Source organism: Dasypus novemcinctus, chromosome 16 (genome assembly GCF_030445035.2).
Source record: "Dasypus novemcinctus isolate mDasNov1 chromosome 16, mDasNov1.1.hap2, whole genome shotgun sequence".
Taxonomy (NCBI): Eukaryota; Metazoa; Chordata; class Mammalia; order Cingulata; family Dasypodidae; genus Dasypus; species Dasypus novemcinctus.
In genome coordinates this window covers 32191333-32211554 of record NC_080688.1, presented here as the reverse complement: position 1 = coordinate 32211554, position 20222 = coordinate 32191333, and the positions used below count along the sequence as shown (strand labels likewise).

The following is a 20222-nucleotide window of genomic DNA, read 5'->3' as shown; positions in this document are numbered from 1 at the left end:
ATTGAACACAAACTTTACAAGAAATGGCTGAAAGAGGGGGAAAATTCCCTAGAGAGGTTCAATAGCAGAATGTAGCTGGCAGAAGAAAGAATCTGTGAACTTGAAGATAAGACCATTGAAATCATCCCATCTGAGGAGTAGAAAGAAGAATGAAGAAATGTGAGCAGAGCCTGAGGGACCTTTGGGAAATCATGAAGTGTACTGATATATGCATTGTGGGAGTCCCAGAAGAAGAAGAGAGAAATGAATAAAGGAAATATTCAAAGAAATAATGTCCAAAATCTTCCCAAATTTAATGTAAGACATGAATATTCACATCCAAGATGATCAACAAACAAAAGGATAAACCCGAGTAGACCCACATCCCACCATATTATAACCAAACTGTCAATTGCAATTCTGAAAGCTGAAAGAGAAAAGTAATATGTCACAGCATGTGGTGGTTTAAAGCTGTATGTATGCCCAGAAAGGCATGTTCTTAAATTAAATCCATTCCTTTGTGTGTGGACCAATTGTAAGTAGGACCTTTTGATGAGGTTGCTTCAATAAAGGTTTGGCCCATGATGGGTTTTAATTCTCTTCCTGGAGGCCTTTATAAATGGGATAAATACAGAGAGAAAGAGAAGTCCACAGAATTAAGAGGCTGAAAACAACAAAACCCAGAAGAGAAGGGAGAGACCATCAGATGCTGCCATGTGTTTTGCCATGTGGCATAGGACCCAAGGATCATCAGCAGGTAGTCTTTGAAAACAAAGTATCACCCTGATGATGCCTTGATTTGGACATCTTTCTCATCCTCAAAACTGTAAGCTAATAAATTCCTATTGTTAAAAGCCAGGCTAGCCTCTCTAAGCCAAACTCAGCATGTAAATGCATTACCTTCCCCCAAGAGTGGGACATGACTCCTGGGGATGAGCCTCTTTGGCACCAAAGAATTACTACCAATCACTAACTGATGAAGCAACTAGAAAGAGACCTCAAATAAAAGGGTCAACTCAGACCAGCAGAATATCTCAGCCTACATGTTGGATCAAGTGTTAAAAACTGCTTTTTGACCTTGAATAAAAGGGGGAAATTGCAAAGACAAATGAGTTTATATGGCTAAGGGTCTTCCAAAAAGAGTCAAGAGGTCATCAGAGGGGTCACGCTTATGCACACCTCAGCAGGACCCCAGAAAAAGCCAAAGTAGATACAACCCTAGATACTGGTTCTCCTGAAGGCTATGGAGATCCACAGGGTATATGGTCACAGCAGATGGATTTGGAGTTCTGTGCCATGTCAGAGGGCCATACTTTGGAATTTGTGCTCCAGAGTGTGATGGAGCTGGACTCAGATGTGACTTTTCTACACATGCCTCTTCTGTAACTTTTACTGAACCTGTGGTTAGCACTAGGAATGGTGCATACTTAGGAGACTTGAATCTCTGCCCATGTGCCAGCTGGGCCCTGAGCCTCAGCAGAGTGGCAACTCCTACTCTCTGGTTTGTTGGTCTTACCCAGGCCAGCTAACAGGGAGGTGAAGATGGTCAACCACCATACCAGGGAATCAAGAGTGCCTACAACTGCAAGCAGAGGAATTGCATCCATCATCCATGTGGAATCTAAGCCCCCTTTTGATCTAGAGGTGGAGAGGACATCACCACCCAGGGTCCACAGAATGGAGGAATAAAATATGGACTAGAGGGGACTTACTGATATACTATTGTAAAACTATTGTGACTAGTAATAGAAGAAATTTTAGCATCAAGGCGAAGAAAGTAGACACAGTAGTTGCTGAGGACAGGGAGAGGGAAGAAGAGATGTGATGTGGGTACATTTTTGGGACTTTGAGTTGTCCTAAATGATATTGCAGGGTCAGATGCTGAACTTTATATACCCTGCCATAATCCACTGAATGTACTGGGGGAGAGTGTGAACTACAGGGTAAACTATTATCTATGTAGTGCACCAGCGCCCCGAAATGTGTTCACCGAGTGTGATGAGTATGCCACAATGATGGGGGAGGTTGCTGGTGTGGGAGGAGTGGGGTGGGGGGTTGGGGGGTATATGGGAACCACTAATATTTTTTAATGTAATTTTTTTGTGATGTATAAATCTTCAAAAAAATACAATTTACAAAAATGATGAGGTGGGGAGTGGGGAGTGGGTTATATGGGAACCTCTTTATGTTTTTTGTTTTTTTCATGTTTTTCAAAGTAACGTTCCTTGTGATCTATTAACTTTAATAAAATAAATAAAATAAAATAAAATAAAAAGCCAGGCTAGGACATCAAAATGGTATAGGAGGGACTTCTTGGAAGATGCCATTGGCATAGGTAGTAGGGCTCAACTCTCTCACAAAAACAACAGAAAAGGGCAAAGAACATTCCAAGGGACCTACTTTGGGGATCTACAGACCAGGAGAGTGCTGTGGATCCTCCAGGAGGGCAAGGGACAGAGAAACCAAGAGGTCAAAATGAAAACTCTGAGCTGCTAATTGCCACAGATGGGAATTGTATCCATCCCCCACCTTCTGAGCAAACAGCCTGGATAAACCTATCACTCACTGCAGCCAAATGAGAGGGGAAAAGACATCTTCCTCCCTGGGAAAAGGGAGGGTGCAGTGAGGACAGAGAGTGCTTCCTCTTCAGTGAATTTGGCCAGCAGAGCCTGCTTTGAATATCAGCTCAGGCCACACCAGAGTCACTGGCAAATGGAAGTTACAAGAGATACATTTGTGGAGAGATTTACCGACAAGTACCATCTGCTGGCTGGCAGGCAAACAAGGAGAAAAACTGCTTTTAAGAGTCTCTTGTCGCAGTCCCCTTGATCTGATCTGCACCCTAGTAGTAAGTTCCTGGCCCTATTATGAACAGCCATGAAAAAAAAAACACTAGGCAAGGGAGAGATTTTACCATGAGAGTACAATCACCAACATATTCAGATGCCTAGACATCAGCAAAAAATTTAAAACTATGCTAAGAAGCAGAAAGAGATGGCCCAGCCAAAGAAACAAACCAAAAATCCTGATTGAGACAGATTTAATTATAAAAATCTCCTGTCAATTCAAGGAGTTGAAAAAAAATACGAATAAAGAGATAAAGGATATTAAGAGGACACAGGGTCTTAATAAAGATCAATAAAGAAAGCACGCAAAGAAAAATAACAGTTTATAGGGATGAAAGACAAAATGGATGAGATTTAAAATACAGTAAAGGCAAATAATAGCAGATTTGAATTGATGAAAGACAGATTAGTGACTCTGAGGAGAAAGCATCTGAACTTGAAAAGACAGGAGAACAGAAAGAGAAAAGAATGGAAAAAAACAAAACAGCATCTCAGGGAAATGAATGACAATCAGAAATATACAAACATATGCACTATTGGTTCCCAGAAGGGGAAAAAAATGGAAAAGTGGCAGAAAGAATATTTGAAAAAATAATGACTGAAAACTTCCCAAATCTTATGAAAAATATAAATATCAAAATCAATAAGGACAATACACCCCAAACAGAATGAATCCAAGTAGACCTATCCTGAGATACCTACTATTCAGAATGAAAAATACCAGAGAAAAAGAGAGGATTCTGAAAGCAGCAACAGAAAAGCAATGCATCATCTACAAGGGAAACTCAATAAGACTAAGTGTTGGTCTCTCATCAGAAACCATGGAGTCAAGAAGAAAATTGTGTGATGTATCTAAGTTACTAAAAGAGAAAAACTGCCAGCCAAGAATTCTTTATTCTGCAAAACTGCCCTTCAAAAATGAAGGTGAGGGAAGCAGATGTGGCTCAAGCAGTTGGGCTCCCATCTACCATATCGGAGGCCCAGGGTTTGATACTCAGGGCCTACTGGTGAAGGTAAGCTGGCCTGTGTGGTAAGCTGGCCCATGTGGCAAGCTGGTGCACACAGAGCACTGGCCTGAGCAGAGTGCTGGCCTGTGCGGAGTATTGCTCTGCACTGTACTGCTGCCCCGCACAGGAGTGCTTGCCCACGTGGAGAGCTGGCACAGCAAGATGATGCAACAAAAAGAGACACAGTGGAGAGGTAATAAGAGACACAGCAGACCAGGGAGCCGAGGTGGTGCAAGAGAATAATTGCCTCTCTCTCACTCCAGAAGGTCCCAGGATCGGTTCCCAGAGCCGCCCAATGGGAATACAAGCAGACACAGAAGAACACACAGCAAATGGACACAGAGAGCAGACAATGGAGGGAAGGGGGAGAAAGAAATAAAAAATAAATCTTAAAAAAAAGATGAAGGTGAGTTCAAGGTTTTCATAGACAAACAAAAACTGAGACAGTATGTTACCAAAAGACCAGATTTACAAAAGATAGTAAAGTGAGTACCACAGTCTTAAAAGGAAAATAAAAGAGTGAGAGACTTGAAGAGTGTAGCATTGAAGATTATTAGGAAGGGAACTTAAAGGGTAAAAATGCAGATAATAGTGCTCGCTTTGGCAGCACATATACTAAAATTGGAATGATACAGAGAAGATAGCATGGCCCCTGAGCAAGGATGACACACAAATTCATGAAGCGTTCCATATTTTTTGAAATTAACATTAAACTTAAATAAAACAAAATTAAATAAAAAATGTCAAAAAACACAGAGAACAGTAAAATTTGACAACAGAAAACCAAGTATAAAATGAGCGGAGTAATGCCTTTACAATAACATTGAATGTTAATGGATTGAATTCCCCAATCAAAAAACACAGATTGACAGAATGGATAAAAAATACAAACCACCTATGCACAGTTGACAAGAGACTCACCTCAGGTGTAAGGACGTAACCGGGCTGAAGGTATAAGGTTAGAAAAAGATATTCCACGCAAATAGTAACCAAAAAAGAACTGGAGTAGTGATACTAATGTCAGACAAAAAAGATTTTAAATGCAAAACTGTTATAAGGGATGAAGACAGTCATTGTATAATATATTAATAAAAGGGACAACGAACCAAGAAGAAATAACTGTCAAAAATATTTATACACCTAACTTGGGTGCCCCAAGAAACATATGGCACACACTGGCAAAACTGAAGGAAGAAATAGATGTGTTTACAATAATATTTTGAGACTTCAATACAACACTCTCATAATTGGATAGAATTTCTGGACAGAGGATAAATAAGGAAATGGAGAGCTTAAATAATATGATAAACGAACTAGACTTAACAGACATTTGTAAAACATTACACCCCAAAACCACAGGATATACATTCTTTTCAAGTACTCATGTATCCTTCTCCAGGATAGATCATATGTTGGGTCACAAGACAGGAATCAATAAATGTAAAAAGACAAATTATACAAAGCACATTCTTTGATCATAATTGAATAAAGTTGGAAATCAATAACAGACAGACAAAGGGAAAGTACACAAATATATGGGGATTAAACCACACTCTCTTAAATAATCAGTGGGTCAAAGAAGAAACCGCAAGAGAATTCAGTAAATACCTTGAGACAAATGAAAATGAGAACACAACATAACAAACCTATGGGACACTGCAAAGGCAGTGCTGAGAGGGAAATGTATAGCTCCCAATGCTAACATTAAAAAAGAAGAAAGAGCTAAAATTGAAGATCTAATTGCACAACCAGAGGAACTAAAAAAAGAACAGCAAACTAGGCTGAAGGAAAGAAATAATAAAGATCAGAGCAGAAATGAATGAACTTGAGAACAACAAAACAATAAAGAGAATCAACAAAACCAAAAGTCGGTTCTTTGAGAAGATCAACAAGATTGGCAAACCCTTAGCTAGACTGCCAAAGAAAAGAAGAGAGAAGATGCAAATAAAATCAGAAATGAGTGGGGAGGGGGGACACATTACCACTGATTCAGCAGAAATAAGAGAGCTCAGAAGAGGATACTCTGATTTGTATGCCAAAAAATTAGACACTGTAGACAAAATGGACAAATTCCTAGAAACAGACAAACAACCTACACTGACCCTAGAAGAAATAGAAGACCTCAGCAAACCAATCACAAGTGAAGAGATTGAAACAGCCATCAAAACACCTCCCAGGACCAGATGGCTTCAGAGATAAATTCTGTCATTCACTCAAAGATGATCTAATACCAATCTTGCTCAAGCTCTTCCAAAAAAATTGAACAGGAAGGAATACTACCAAACTCATTCTATGAAGTTAACATCACCCTAATTCCAAAACCAGATAAAGATCCTACAAAAAAGAAAATTACAGATCAATTTCTCTAATGAACATAGATGCAACAATCCTCAACAAAATGCTTGCAAACCAAATCCAAAAGCACATTAAAGGAATAATACATCCCAATCAAGTGGGTTTTATTCCAGGTATGCAATTTTCTTAGCAGTTTTGTTTACTCCAGAAAGACTCATTGAGCATCCACAATGTGCAAAATATCAAGCTTGGCATTAGAGTGGGAGCAAGGTATAAAGATAAATTGAAAGCTTTGTTTTTTGAGAACTTTGAAATCTAGTAAGGGAGTAAATGCTATCAGGTCTGGCATATTATATTACGTCAATGAGAGAAGAAAGGATGTAAAGTTGGAAAGCAGACAGATGTAAATAGAGTAGTACAAACAAAATTTGAATTCACAAGTTGTGAGAGAATTTCTGGCTGGGGTTATAAAAGAATCCTTTGTGGAAGCTGGGCATTGAAAGATGGAATGGATGACAGAGTGGTATGTGCAAAAGCTTAAAAATAAAAACTCTATTAGAACTGCTGATTTATCTGTATGCTGCGATTAGACTTTACTGTGTGCCAATAAAAAGCTGACACCATTTTTATTATTATAACAAACAAAACTACATCTCTTTATATATGTACAGCCTAGTATAGTTCCATATATACAAAATGCACAGCTGTTTACCAGAGAGGAGGAAGAGGCAGTAGATTTAACTATGCTCAGCTTCTAGAGACCACTTCTTCGGGGATGTTTTTGCTATGTTTTAGACAACTGCACCTCCTCAGGGCTTTTGGAATTGGAGAGTTCATCTTTCTCTTCGTGAACCCCCTGACGGTCAAGATCAAGCAGTTCAGAGTTTGCATTCTCTTTTCTCGTTTCTACTTTTCTATCAGTCACATTTCCCCACTATTTATGGGGCTTTTGTGAAAAGTTTGATCAGGTCCTGGGTTTTTTTGTTGTTGTTCTTTAGGAGGTACCGGGAATTGAACCCAGGACCTCATACATGGGAAACAGGCAATAAACCACTTGAGCTACATCCACTTCCTAGGTCCTGGTTTTGATCTAAAGCCACTTTCTATGCTCCTCTGATTAAGGCCTCAACAGTTTCCACTGACTTTGATTTTCCTATTTCCCAATCTGGATACTTAGGGAGGTTTCAGGAGAACATCAAAGTTAATGGACAAATAAAAGGCTAAAAGTTCTCTGCTATTACACTTTACAGAAAAGCTTCTAATAAGATACAAGCATGAATTTAGTTTGATCTACATTACCCCTCAAATTTACTGACATGGAGTGTCAAATAAAATAATTACCTCTTGGCTTTCAAATTTTTGCATTAATCTTGCATTTATCTTTTTTCTCTCTCTCCATTTCACTCTCTCAGTCATAAAAACAACTCAATTTTTTAGTTATTTTTCAACCACATAAATAGGAAAATAAGCACAATTTTTAAAAAATGTATCACTATTTTTTCTTTTTAAATTCCCATAGACAAGTAGCACTTAACTCTCCTTTTCAGATACCAGAGGGCTCTGAACCACTTTTCAACATGAACCAAGAACAATTACATGCGCAACTGACAGGAAAAAGCAGATGTGTCCCACACTGAGGGATTTTACACTTCTTACACTATATTCATCCTTCAGTTTCTACCCATTTCTGACTATTTCAGAAATTAATTTAACCAGACTAGATAATAGCCCATTTTTAAGGAAGAGTGAAAGAGTCTATTGCATATATCCTAGAAATTATATTCTGTAGGACACCTGACAACAGTTCCAGCAGATGCTTTATGGAGTCTAAGGTTGTCTCTCAATGGATTAAAAATTGACCTGGGGTTTATTAAGTTAGCCATAACTTATTTCCAAAGCAGCCGAGAAACCCACATCCGGCTCCATTTTGGGGGTAGTCACAGAAGCACTATGGACAACTAGACAGTGCATGAAAGTTACTTTACTCATTTGAGGTGCACCTGCTTTCTCCTGTTTCATCTGGAAAGATTGATATAGCAAAGGTCAAACCTGTTGCAATGGCTCCCTTGGGCTTCCAGAGTTCAGAGATCTCTGCAGGGGAGCTCAGTTACACCCCACTGCATGCCAGCAGAAAGACACAGACTGTGGAGGTCAAGGCTCTGTAGGCACAGAGCTAATGCTCCTCTCTGAGCCCCACGGAGGGAACTGATTTGCCCTTGCTCCACCTTTGGCTGACTCACTCTGTTCCACTCTACAAAAGGGCATGCCTTCTTTCTCAACACATGATTTACCCATCTATGGAGGATTCAGGCCATTCTGGGGCTTCTTGTATCATCTAAACTTGAATCTGACCTGCAAAAGAGCCTGGAAAATATTTTCAATGTACTATAACAAATAATGAAATGCACCTTTCTGGGCCTCAGTTTAAGTATTTGTGGCACAGGGTCTTCAACTGGATGAACTTTTGCTCTCTTCCTGCTTTAACATTCCACAGTTCTATTAATTTATAAATTGCCCACTATAGAGAATGGAATTCCAGGAGTGAGAATCCTCATTCTTTCTCCACAAAGAGGCCCAGTTATTTATAGCAGAGAGGGTAGATTAGGAGATTGGTACATGGTAAAGACTACTCTCCTCGGAGTCCAGGTTTGTCTTTGGGATTCAGAACATAACTCAATGGCCTTTTAAAGAAGTAACTCCGGGGAAGCAGAGGTAGCTCAAGCGATTAGGCACCTCCCTCCCACAGGGGACACCCCACGTTTGGTTCCCGAAGATGAACAGAAAGTTAACTCAAACAACAAGGGGCAAGGGAGAGATAAATACATAAAATAAATCTTTTTTTAAAAAAAGTAACTCTGGGTTTTTTATCTTCATCATTAGATTTTTCTCTGATCTTTTCATACCACACAGGAAGTAATGTGACTCAGCATGTTGTCGGTACTTAAGTACTGGAAGACAAATCCCAGAATGTTATGCTGGTTTTTGTTACCCAGAAACTACACTTTTTTCCCCTTATATATAATAGAATTTTCTTTAGAGAAGAAGCTCATTTTCTCTCATTTCTGAAGGAAAAAAGAATACAAAACCTCGATATATCAGCAGCTTTCCATGCAAACTTCATTTCCCATAAAAATCTATTGGGGTAATAAGGTTTTGCAATTCAGATTCAGCCACTTGAATCTACAGCTGTGCTTCAATCTCCACACAACTATCATTATTTTGAGTGCTAATTTTTGTTGCTGTTGGTTGGTTGGTTTTTACTGACCATCATAAAAGCACGAACAGGACCAGGTACTCTCGAACACTACGTTAAGGCTGGAGCCTAAGTATGTGGCTTTACCATCACCAAATTGCCTGAAGAGAATCTAAAAAAATTCGCTGTACACAGGAAAATCTACATGGATCTTTTAACAGTCTCAGCACTCCACAGCCAAGGGTGCTAAACAGTTCTGTGAAAAACTTGAGGAAATTAAGAATCCAGGAAGAATTAATATATTCAAAAACCTGAGCGCTGCTCACTAAGTCCTCTCCTCCTTCCCATCTGCACCAGGGTGGACTGCAGCGTCAGCCTCCTAACTGGGGGCCTCCTGCTCTTCGCCTGCTGCAGTCTGTTCACACAGAACCACAGTGATCCCCTTACAACTCAGTCAGATCATGTCACCCCCTGCTCAAAACCCTGCCGCAGCTCCACGACTCAGCCCAGACTACAAACGCCTTCCAGGAGCCTACGTGATGGGAGCTGTGCCATCCGCTGCCTTTCTGCCTTGTCCCCTCCCCGTGCCCTCATTGCTATTCCTCTGTTTTCGATGCCTGGGGCGCCTTTTCCACCAGCTCCCCTCAGGGCTACCTCTCTTGCCTCCTTCAGGTCTTCCCTCCCATGTCAACTTGAAAAGGAGGCCTGGTCACCCTATTTAAAATTCCAACCTACACCCCCACCCCATACACCTGATCCCTTTTACCCTACTCTATTTTCTACTCCTTCCATTACATTCATTACCTTCTAGCATAATATACACCTCAATGTTCTTTTTTATTATATTTATTGCTTATGGTCTGGCTCCCCATGTTGGAACATATGGCCCATGAGTGCAGGAATCTTTGTCAGTTTTGCTCACTAATTGATCCCAGCACCTCAGACCATGTTTAGCACATAGGAGGCGCTCAGTAAATATTTGTTGGATGAAGGAATACTACGACCTAAACTTTGTTGAGTGTTCCCGTGAGCCAACCACTACACTAAACACCTGCCACGACCATCTCTTTCAGACCTTATGACATGAGGGACATGCATTTTCTTTATTTTACAGATGAAGAAACCAAGAGGTTAAATCCCTTGTCCGAGATCACACGCATAAATTCCAAGTAAGTACAGGCCTGTTTGAACCCTAAAGTCTTATCTATTTCCCAATAAATAACATATCATCTGGAAATGGGTGTTGTAGGAAATGGACACTAATCAGAAGTCAATAGCTATGGTCAGGACACAAAAAGGCCCACAGACAGTAGATTTCTTTGGTACCACCTTTTGAAACCTTATTACGGGGGGCCACAGAACAAGGTTTCTGGTCCCCCTCAGTCTTCGCTTTAATCAGACCCACTAATAAAAGATGTTAGTGACTGCTATTCTTAGCACTGGTATCTTCTGTCTGCATTAGAAAACATTAGCATGTTCTTCACAAACTCTGGCAATGTCCAAAGAAGTTATGATCTGATCAACTCCCAAAGGGACATGAGTGTAGGTGACAGGCACAATTGCAAGTTGGTCAGAATGTCCTGGGCAAGACTGCAGACTTCGGGGTTCTCATCTCCAACCTGATATTTTCTAGATGGGGTAAAGGGTCTGTAACTCTCTAGGTTTAGCACCCATAAAAACCCCTTGGATTATTATTTTTTTCTTAGAATTTGTGCTGTTCCTTCTATTGTTCCCAACCCTAAACATTGGTTTTCTGGTGCTCAGTGGTATCACCAAGAGAAGGGTAAATAAAGGAAAGCAGAAAGCAAAACTACACATTGATGCTTCAAGAAAAATTGGATGGCAGTATGTTAGACGGGTGTTGCAGACCGTAACTGGCACTGGGTTTCTGTGGAAAGGACAGAGGACTTGGAGTAGGATATGGGTCCAAATTGCTACTCTGCCACTTCTTAGTGTAATAATAAAAGTCTTTAATCTTTTTGATCTTCACTTTCCTCATCTGTAATTTGAAGATAATAAATTCTACTTCTCAGGGTTGTTGTGATGCTCCAGTGGTTAGAGGATGCTGAGTTGCATCATATAGGCTGAATTTCAATTAGTTCATAATCGAACAATTAACGGTTACCATTACCAAAGAGGGTTGAAAGACACTTCTAAAGCCATCCATCATCTAAAAGCTATACGATGTTATTCTCTGATTATTTAATCATTGATCAGTATTTGTTGATTATTAGCAAAAAACAATAATCTCATCTTTCCAAGAGGTTTTCTTTTCCCTGAACTACTTTCCTTACTTTAGATTTTTTTTCTCATTATGACCAAGAACAAAGGCATTTAGACTAGGCCTTCCAGAGAAAGTATTTTATAACCCATGGCTCAGTATGCAACGAGTAACTGATCTGTGTTTCAGCCACAATGACACTTAGCTATTGTTGCTAAGCCTCACTGAGGTCAGCCAAGCCCTGAGCACATACAAACCTCCATACTTTCCACTTTAACACTGGGCATCTAACTACAAGGCAGAGACTAAAAACAGACCAAGCCCAGAGCTTACACACATTCCACAGATCTGTATTCCTGACCTTATGGGTTTTAATCAACAACACTGCTTACTCACAATCCAGAGAGAGAGATCATTTAGCAGAGGAAAAAAAAAAGTATATTTTTCCTTTTTTGAACAATCTGAAATACAAGCAAAAGGAATTACTACTTTGAAATGTTCAAAGACTATTATCTGCACCTGTTACTGCTAGGTCTAAAAAAAGAAAGACAAAAATACCCCCAGGATTGATTTGGATTTTCTGTCCTTTATACTGTATTATACAAGAGGAAAAAAATTGGAATTTTCTTCCCCATCTTGTTTCTAGGTCATCTTTTCTAGGTCAATATGTTTTTACCAAGAAGTTTGAGTTGTTTAAACATAGCAAGTCATTAATAAATACCTACGAACTGATTGACCTAGGAGAGAACAAGCTGTGAAGCTAAGCATAGAAGAAAAGCGTTCCATTTCTCAGCATATTATCTGTGGCTCGTTATAGCTAAAATGACTAGTGTTTCAAAGATTATATGGGTAAAATATCTTCTGAATAAAATATAAAAATACTCAAAAGTTCATTACTAATGCTTGATGTATCAGTTTTTGCACCTGTTTAAAAGAAGGGTTTGTAGAAAATTGAAATAAATTTAACAAAATTTAACAAGAGTTAAAAAATAAAGCCCACTTAAAATTCAAATTATTCGAATTCTATAGGGACTCTATAGAATTGAAGAAAAGAAAGAAACACGCAAGGAATTACATTAATAACTACATGATGAGGAAACTCCCATCTTCTATAGACTCAGCATAGACAGTCCAGGAAAATGGGTATCTAAAATGTAATACTTCCCTATTACAAGACAGCTGCTTTCTTAAATGAGGTGTTTAAACATATCGATGGAACATTTTTTCAGAAGAATAAAATGATGCTGTCATACACATGTGCTGCTAATACTTCTCAACTTTTCTTTGGAAGCCTGCTCTTATGAAGCAAGTGCTGAAAGAGATGAATTTGCCTCAATGACTATATTTCCATATTTGCAGCCAAGGCGAGTTCCCTGTGAATATCCCATGGCAGAAGCTGACCCGTGAAAGTGAGATTGCAAAGTGATCCTGTTCCATTTTAAATGGAATTTCAGAGTGCTGCCATCACACATTCCAGGTAAACCCCAGTGGGTGCTGGCTCTGTTACTGAACATAGCAGCAGCTCCCAAGGGGTCACTGTCGGTGCTAACAAAACACCAGCCGCAGATCAGGGCTGCTCAGACTCAACAGAGTTTTAGGACTTTCTGCCTTCAGAAACCTTCCTCACTTCGTTTCATTCAAACCAAGTTATTTGCTCAATAACTTTTTTAATTCCCAGAGGTAAGCACTTTTTCCACTTGCTCTAACATTGTTTGGACTTAAATTTTATAAGACTTAGAATTATATTGTGTTCATAACAACAACAAAAAAGGCACCCTGTGCCAGATACTTTGGAGAGGAAGATTAGAGGCAGCAGGTGGTTATTTACCACCTGGTCCAGAAATAAACTTTTTGAAGTTCAACAATTATTTTTGTTGATTATAGGCAGATTTTTTGTGTGAAATCAGATTTTCTTGCAAGGTTTTTAAAAAATCCTTATGAAACATTAACATTTCTTTCTAATATTGAGGGGAAAAAATAGTTTGGGCTGAGAAAGCAACTATACATCAGGCTGGAATAACAGATATAGGCAAGCCACTGCAATTTTAACAGGAAACCATATTTCTCTCAGGCACACTGTACTGTGCAATGTCGTACTAACCTCCTTCTCTAAGAGACATAAGACTCCTTGAAAAACTTTCTTCTATAAAAGCAAAAACTACTAGTAACTCTGCTGCTTGAAATTCCCTCAGTGAGAATGAAATGTGGCCCTCTTGTCTACAGCGTCTCAGTCACTTGTTAACACAAAGCAGTCTGGAATTCCAATACAGGAGTAGAGTTTCAGATAAAAGTTCAGATCTCAACTTTATTGTTTCCAGAGAAACAGGACCCTGGGTCCACTCTGTAGGCCAGACCTGCATCTAAACTCCACACTCTTCCTAGAATCCTGCAATAACTCTCTTTTCCTCTGCGGAGGTGCTGCATAGGTCCACTAGTGTGCTATTGCAATGGATCAATAAATCTAACTCTTTTGGAATACAGGTTTGCTCTTGGTAGTCTAAGGCTGACTGAGATAGGGCCAGGTTTTTATAAAATTCTCCAGCTAAAGAAAATGTCTACTGAATAATAGCTTCAGATTTTAGGTATTGGCTTCCAGAGCTCGAAAGACAGAACACATTTCTCCTGTCATTTAGTCTCCTGTCCTGTGAATTTCAAATTCTATCCTGGCTTCTCATCTAAGAAGAAACATTCTGGGAGCCAGGTAACCTGCCAGGAGTGTTGAAATGATGTTTTCTGCCTCGCAGCTGCTAGCGTCACCTGTGGCAAAACTTCTCTGCTTCTAGAAATATCACAGTGTGCAATTCAAGTGAGACTGCAGAGCACAGTGTGGCTGTGATGCTCTCTGTGAGACTCAAAGAGAGGCTAAGGGAAAATAGGGCTGCCAGATTGAAGAAGAAAGGAAAGAGTGATGTGGGAGGGCTTTTCCCCCAATGCAGGCAAGCTGCTTGGACGTACCCGTGGGAATAGCCGTAATCGTAGGCTGAGGCCGCCTTCCGACTGACTTCAGACCCCAGGGAATACTCTACGGCCCCGAGACTGTAGGCCTGGGAGCCATGCTGGTAGGAGGCGGAGGAGGCCTGCCTGAAGGCCTGGGCCTCCTGGCGGTGGGCAGCCGAGGAGCGGCTGCTGTAGGCCGCGGAGCCGTGGGTGTAGATGGCCGAGCGCTTTTTCTCCTGCTGGTACTGGCTCATGGTGGTGCCCAGGTCCCGGGAGTAGTAGCTCCGATCATACTGCTTTTGATAAAAAGGCAAAGACATCATGTGCCCCTGGAGGGATCAGGCAACCTACAAGGAAACAAAAAATTGAGAGTGAACTATTCAGGAACAACTTTCCTAGAATAAGACATCTAAACTGATGTATAAAAATGAATACACATATCTTCCAAAAAGGTAAATGCAAAATGATGTGAAGTTGAGCTTAGCTAGTTACTTAGTAAACTCCCCCCTTCATGGCCTAGCTATGCTCTCTCCTGTCATTGTGGCTTCATTTTTCTTTCTTTCTACGGGGGTCTTGGCAAAGCTTCCCTATCCTTCCAACTCAGACCTTTCATAATACCATTTCTATTTTTCTAACATTCCATTCTGATGGGAGCTTCATCTAGGAGAAGACTCAATGATGGAGAGTCAGTAAACAGTCAATAAAGGTTTTCATTCAGCAAACAGTTATTGAGCACCTACCAGGAGACTAGCACTGCACCAGCAGAGGACATACAGCAATAGACAAAAAAAAAAAAAAAAAAAAAGAATCCCTGCTTGAATAACTTACATTCTATTGTAGGAGGTGTTTAATAGATAAAATAAATTTCAGGTATAAGGTATATTTATGCCAAATGCTATGCAGAAAAATAAGGCAGGAAGAGGGGATGGGATGTAATTTTAAATGGCATCTTCAGGGATGGCTTCACTGAGCATGAGACTATCTGGGGTAAGAGTGTTCCAGATAGAAGACCAATGCAAAGGCCCTGCAGTGTGAACAGAACCTGCATGTTGTACTCCAGGAAAAGCAAGGAGGCCAACGAGGCTGCTGTGGGGTAGGGGAAGTAGGGGGGAGCAGGGGGAGGTAGAGCAGATGATGTCACAGAGGTAAGGCACACGGGGGCAGTGGTGAGAGCAAATAGTGTATGATTCAACAGACAACTGAAGGACGATTTGGGTTTTATTCTGAAAGGGCTAAGAAGCCATTAGAAGGTCCCTAGCCGAGAATCACTTAGGCTGATGGCTGAAGAATTAGACTGTTGAGAGACAGTAATGGAACAGGGGGAGCAGGTAGAAGGCCATTGTAGTAATCCAGGGAGCAGAGGCAGTATGAGAAGTGATCAGACTATCATTCTGAAGGCAGAACCAATGGAATTTGCTGAAAGTTTGGAATTTGAGTGTGAAAAAAAGAGAGGCATGAGGGATGAGTCCCAGGTTTTTGGCCAAAGTAACTGGAAGGGTGAAGGTGCTGTTATCCTTGATGGGAAGGAGAGCAAGAAGGTATCTGTTCAGGATAGAAGAACAGGAGATTGACTCAAGACATTACATATTTGAGATACCTGTTACACATCCAAGTGGAGACGCTAAGTGGAAAGTTCAACACGTGATTTTGGAGTATGGGGTAGAGGTACAAGATGGAGATCTGTATTTGGGAGTCAACAGCATTGAAATGCTGTTTAAAGCCAAGAAAATAGATAAGGACAATTATAAATTGAAAAGGACACCCAATGACTGAACCCTGGAGTATGCTAACACTGTCTTTTAACAAGCTCTCTCAAATCTCATAAAATTTCAAAAAAGTATGATGTTAATAAGCCAGACACATTCTTTGCTCCATTAAGAGTATGAAGTCCTCCCACAGATAAGAAAGGCAGTCATCAGAGTAGCTGTTTGCGTTGTGAACTTGGGCTAACAGTTCTATTGACAGCCAAGGTTATGGGTACCAGCACAAGGAAGGGAGACTCGATATTGCATTAGTTTTCTTGAATGATCTGTCCGTTAACAAGGGGCCTATCAGCCACATTGACAACTTGGGATGAAATAATAGTTTTATGGATGCCTCCAAAATGTTTAATGCTTTTGTGCATGCTCTGAAATGTTATTTTTAAATTTTTAAAATAAAAATAGTTTTGAAGTAATGTTTTTTTCCCAAATCTTGTTTTTAATTCTAAATGAGGAGTGACTCCTAAATTTGCTATATTTTTTGTTGAGTTTAAAACTACTCTTTATTTAAACTCTTCAAAAAGTCAGCATGTATTCCCTAGAGAAGAAAATCCAGCAAACTTCACTCCAGAAATATTTATCTGAAGGCTCCTGGAAGATATCAGTCTACATGGCATTTCCTAAGAGGAAAAAAATAGCTACTAGCAAGCAACTTTGTTTCGACCTTTAAATAGACTGCTATTTCTGTAAAACAAACAGAATAATTATCATGTGTAACAAATAATTATTGCATGAATTTTGATAAAATAATTAAAATAAATTACTACAGAATTATGTTAGGCAGACATAAAGATATTAGATATGTTTCTTTAATGATACATTCTACATTGTGACATGGAAAATGTTATTTGAATGATTTCCAAATAAAGAACAAATTGCCTTCCTATGTATTAGAAGTTAGACTCACTATCCAGATGATTTAAAATACTGATTTCACAAAATAACATATTTCAATCTTGTGCCCCAAATCTATCTTCCACTCTATTTTTTTTTCTCCAAAGATATTTATTTTGTATAACACTTAATATTCCAAGCACATAGAAAGTGTGTTGTAAGTAGATAAGAGTTTGATTTTAAGTCATCAGAGCTTACCGTCACAGCTCTGACCTCTGAACAAAGCACCACTCCCTCCTTTTCATAAATTAAGTGGGGATTATCCCCAACACATGATAGCTAATGTGTGTTGGAAGGAAAGATGGTCATGGTGTCTTCTGTCCCTTTAAGAACTAAATTTTCTTTCTGAAAGTCATTTGGGAATTTAAGAAGAAATACTAACTCCATAGTGGTGATACTAATATGATACTTTCATTCAGGTACTAGAGGCCAAAAGTTGATAAAAATTATTCACAGAAAGTGTTAACTTTAGGATCATTATGTGGGGCCCCTATGTTGCCTCTGAAATATTAGCCATTTTCAGGTTAGGAATATCATACTGCACTCTTACACTTATCCACAACTGCATTGTCAGAGCAAAATCAAGGAATGGTAAACGAATGACTTCAGGCTTAATTTACCTCCTTTTAGTCTAATTTAAAAATAGGGAGTATTATAGGCATATGGAAGAATGAAAACATCCCGATTTGCTGTCACCTCATCCGTTCCAGATTTCAAAGAAATGACTGAACTATAAAGTTGGAAAGAGTCCTTAGCTCACACTTACAGTTCAATCTGCAACAAATAATAGCTCCTTAGAGTTCCAGGCCAGTAACTTAATTTAAAAAGAATACAATGATCTGAGGGAATAGCTGTGCCAGCAAAGTGTGGCTCCCTGCAGCTCCTGTTTTTCTGCCCAGAAGCTTCACTTGCCTATTTCTCTGCTCTTCTAACATCCCTTTGAACAAATTGCTGAGGTAAGAAAACCCAAACACACACTACCTAGTGCTGTTATGAACATGAAATTTCTAGTGCATTCTTCTGCCTCAATGTCACACTTACCTGTTTCCAAAGGAGTAAAGGTGGTGAAAATGTTCCGAGGTAGCTGTGGAACTGGATGACAGAATGAAAAATCAACTTCTGCAAAATCCAGGAAAAAGTTAAGCAGCAGGGCTAAAGGCAGGACCCTGGGGCGAGTTCAAAAATAATGCATGTGGTCAGGCAGCAGCCTGTCAGGGCCACTCAGCCAGCCTTTTATGGCCAAGAAGGCAGATAAAAATAGCAGCAAGTGGTGTGGACCGTGCAAAACCACGAGGGAGAGAGAGGAACCAACAGGTAACTGCTTAATAATGTAATTAAATCAACGCTACTCAATGAGTCTCACACGATTAGAACAAACATAAGATTTTTATTTGGCTCTAAGGACTATTTGCAATATCACTTTATCACAGGGTATTTAAAAGTGTAATGGAAAGAGTGGTTTGTGTTGAGAGCTAAAAATAGATGTAGTAATCTGATTCTCAAAGTGGACTTCATGGAATTTTAATGCCAAGATATGGTTCTGGGTATGCTGTTAATAACACATGTACAGTACATTTAAAAAAGAAAATCCAAGTGAAAAAAGAACTTGAAGTTAACTAGAAGCAAAATAAGTAAGACACGAGTTACACATGCTGCAATTTTGGCCTGATAAACACTTATACTTTCTCTTATTTCAGGAAAATTTAGAGTTGGTCAGAGCCTGAAGCTTGAATATATGATTCCCTTTTCATTAACGAAAGCATTTGAAAAGCAGTTATGTTTTACCTTTCCTAACTCAGAGCAGAGTCGGTCTACCTAAAAAGAGATTCTCTTTGTTTTTAGACTAAATAGTTAAGGGGTGCTTTAATAGAGCCTAGGCTTGGGGTTCACAGCAGACCTGGATTCCAGTCTCATCTATGATACTGAATAGCAGTGTAACCTCAGGCAGCTTATTTCTCCTCCCTAAGCTTCCACTTCCTTATCTAACAAAGGGAGATAACAATATCCAAGTTTATAGAGTTGCTCTGGAGATTAAATGTGATAAAGCAGATAAAGCACTTTCCCCAGTGGCTGCAACATAGCAAAGACTCAGTAAATGTCAAGTATTAGTAGTATTAGTAACAATTTAAAAGTTCTACATTAAGACTGTAGGTATAGACTAGGTTGGAATTCTGATGTATTGGCATTGTGTTCTGATGGTGACATTACATCAGCTGAATATAGACTCCTTGCCTCTATCTAAACATTGAACAGACTCACTATTACAGTGTACTCAGTAACTACTTTCTTTTTTTTTTTTTTTTTTTAAAGATTTATTTATTTATTTAATTCCCCCCCCTCCCCTGGTTGTCTGTTCTTGGTGTCTATTTGCTGTGTCTTGTTTCTTTGTCCGCTTCTGTTGTCGTCAGCGGCACGGAAAGTGTGGGCGGCGCCATTCCTGGGCAGGCTGCTCTTTCTTTTGCGCTGGGCGGCTTTCCTCACGGGCGCACTCCTTGCGCGTGGGGCTCCCCCCACGCGGGGGACACCCTTGCGTGGCACGGCACTCCTTGCACGTGGGGCTTCCCCACGCGGGGGATACCCTTGCGTGGCACGGCACTCCTTGCGCGCCTCAGCACTGCGCACGGCCAGCTCCACACGGGTCAAGGAGGCCCGGGGTTTGAACCGCGGACCTCCCATATGGTAGACGGACGCCCTAACCGCTGGGCCAAAGTCCGTTCCAGTAACTACTTTCTTGATGATACCTACAGTTAACACTGTTAAGGATTTACCAAGTGCCAGACACCATGAAAGGCACTTTGTATACAGGGTCTTATTTCTTTCTCATGATAGCCTACAATGTAGTAGGTTTTACTCCATTATAAGGCTGAGGCTTTGAAGTCATTTGCCAAAGATCTCTGTAGCAGTTTGATATGGTTATGAATTCCAAAAATAGATATTGGATTATGTTTGTAGTTTGGTCTGTACCTGCATGTGATTAAGTTATGATTAGGGCTTTGAATGAGCCACGTCATTTAGGGCATTGAGTCCCCACCCTGTGGATAAAAGGCATGGCAAAGGACAGAATTGAGAGTTTTTAATGTTGGAGTTTTG

The 20222-nt window shown here is 39.9% G+C and overlaps 1 protein-coding gene and 1 non-coding gene across 2 annotated transcripts in view; one reads left to right on the top strand and one right to left on the bottom strand.

The window, feature by feature from the left end:
• Window positions 1-18528, bottom strand: part of MYOM1 (myomesin 1) — a 150125-nt gene extending 131597 nt beyond the window's left edge. Inside the window, exons 1-2 of the mRNA XM_058277490.2 lie at window positions 18174-18528; window positions 14497-14825 (exon numbers count right to left, since the gene is read on the bottom strand). Of these exons, the coding sequence (XP_058133473.1) occupies window positions 14497-14801 (305 nt within the window). The 5' untranslated portion in view covers window positions 14802-14825; window positions 18174-18528. The remainder of the gene's footprint in view (window positions 1-14496; window positions 14826-18173) is intronic.
• Window positions 4424-4529, top strand: LOC131273731 (U6 spliceosomal RNA). Its single transcript, XR_009181007.1, has one exon. It is a non-coding gene; the product is annotated as a U6 spliceosomal RNA (small nuclear RNA).
• Window positions 18529-20222: the final 1694 nt, after the last annotated feature.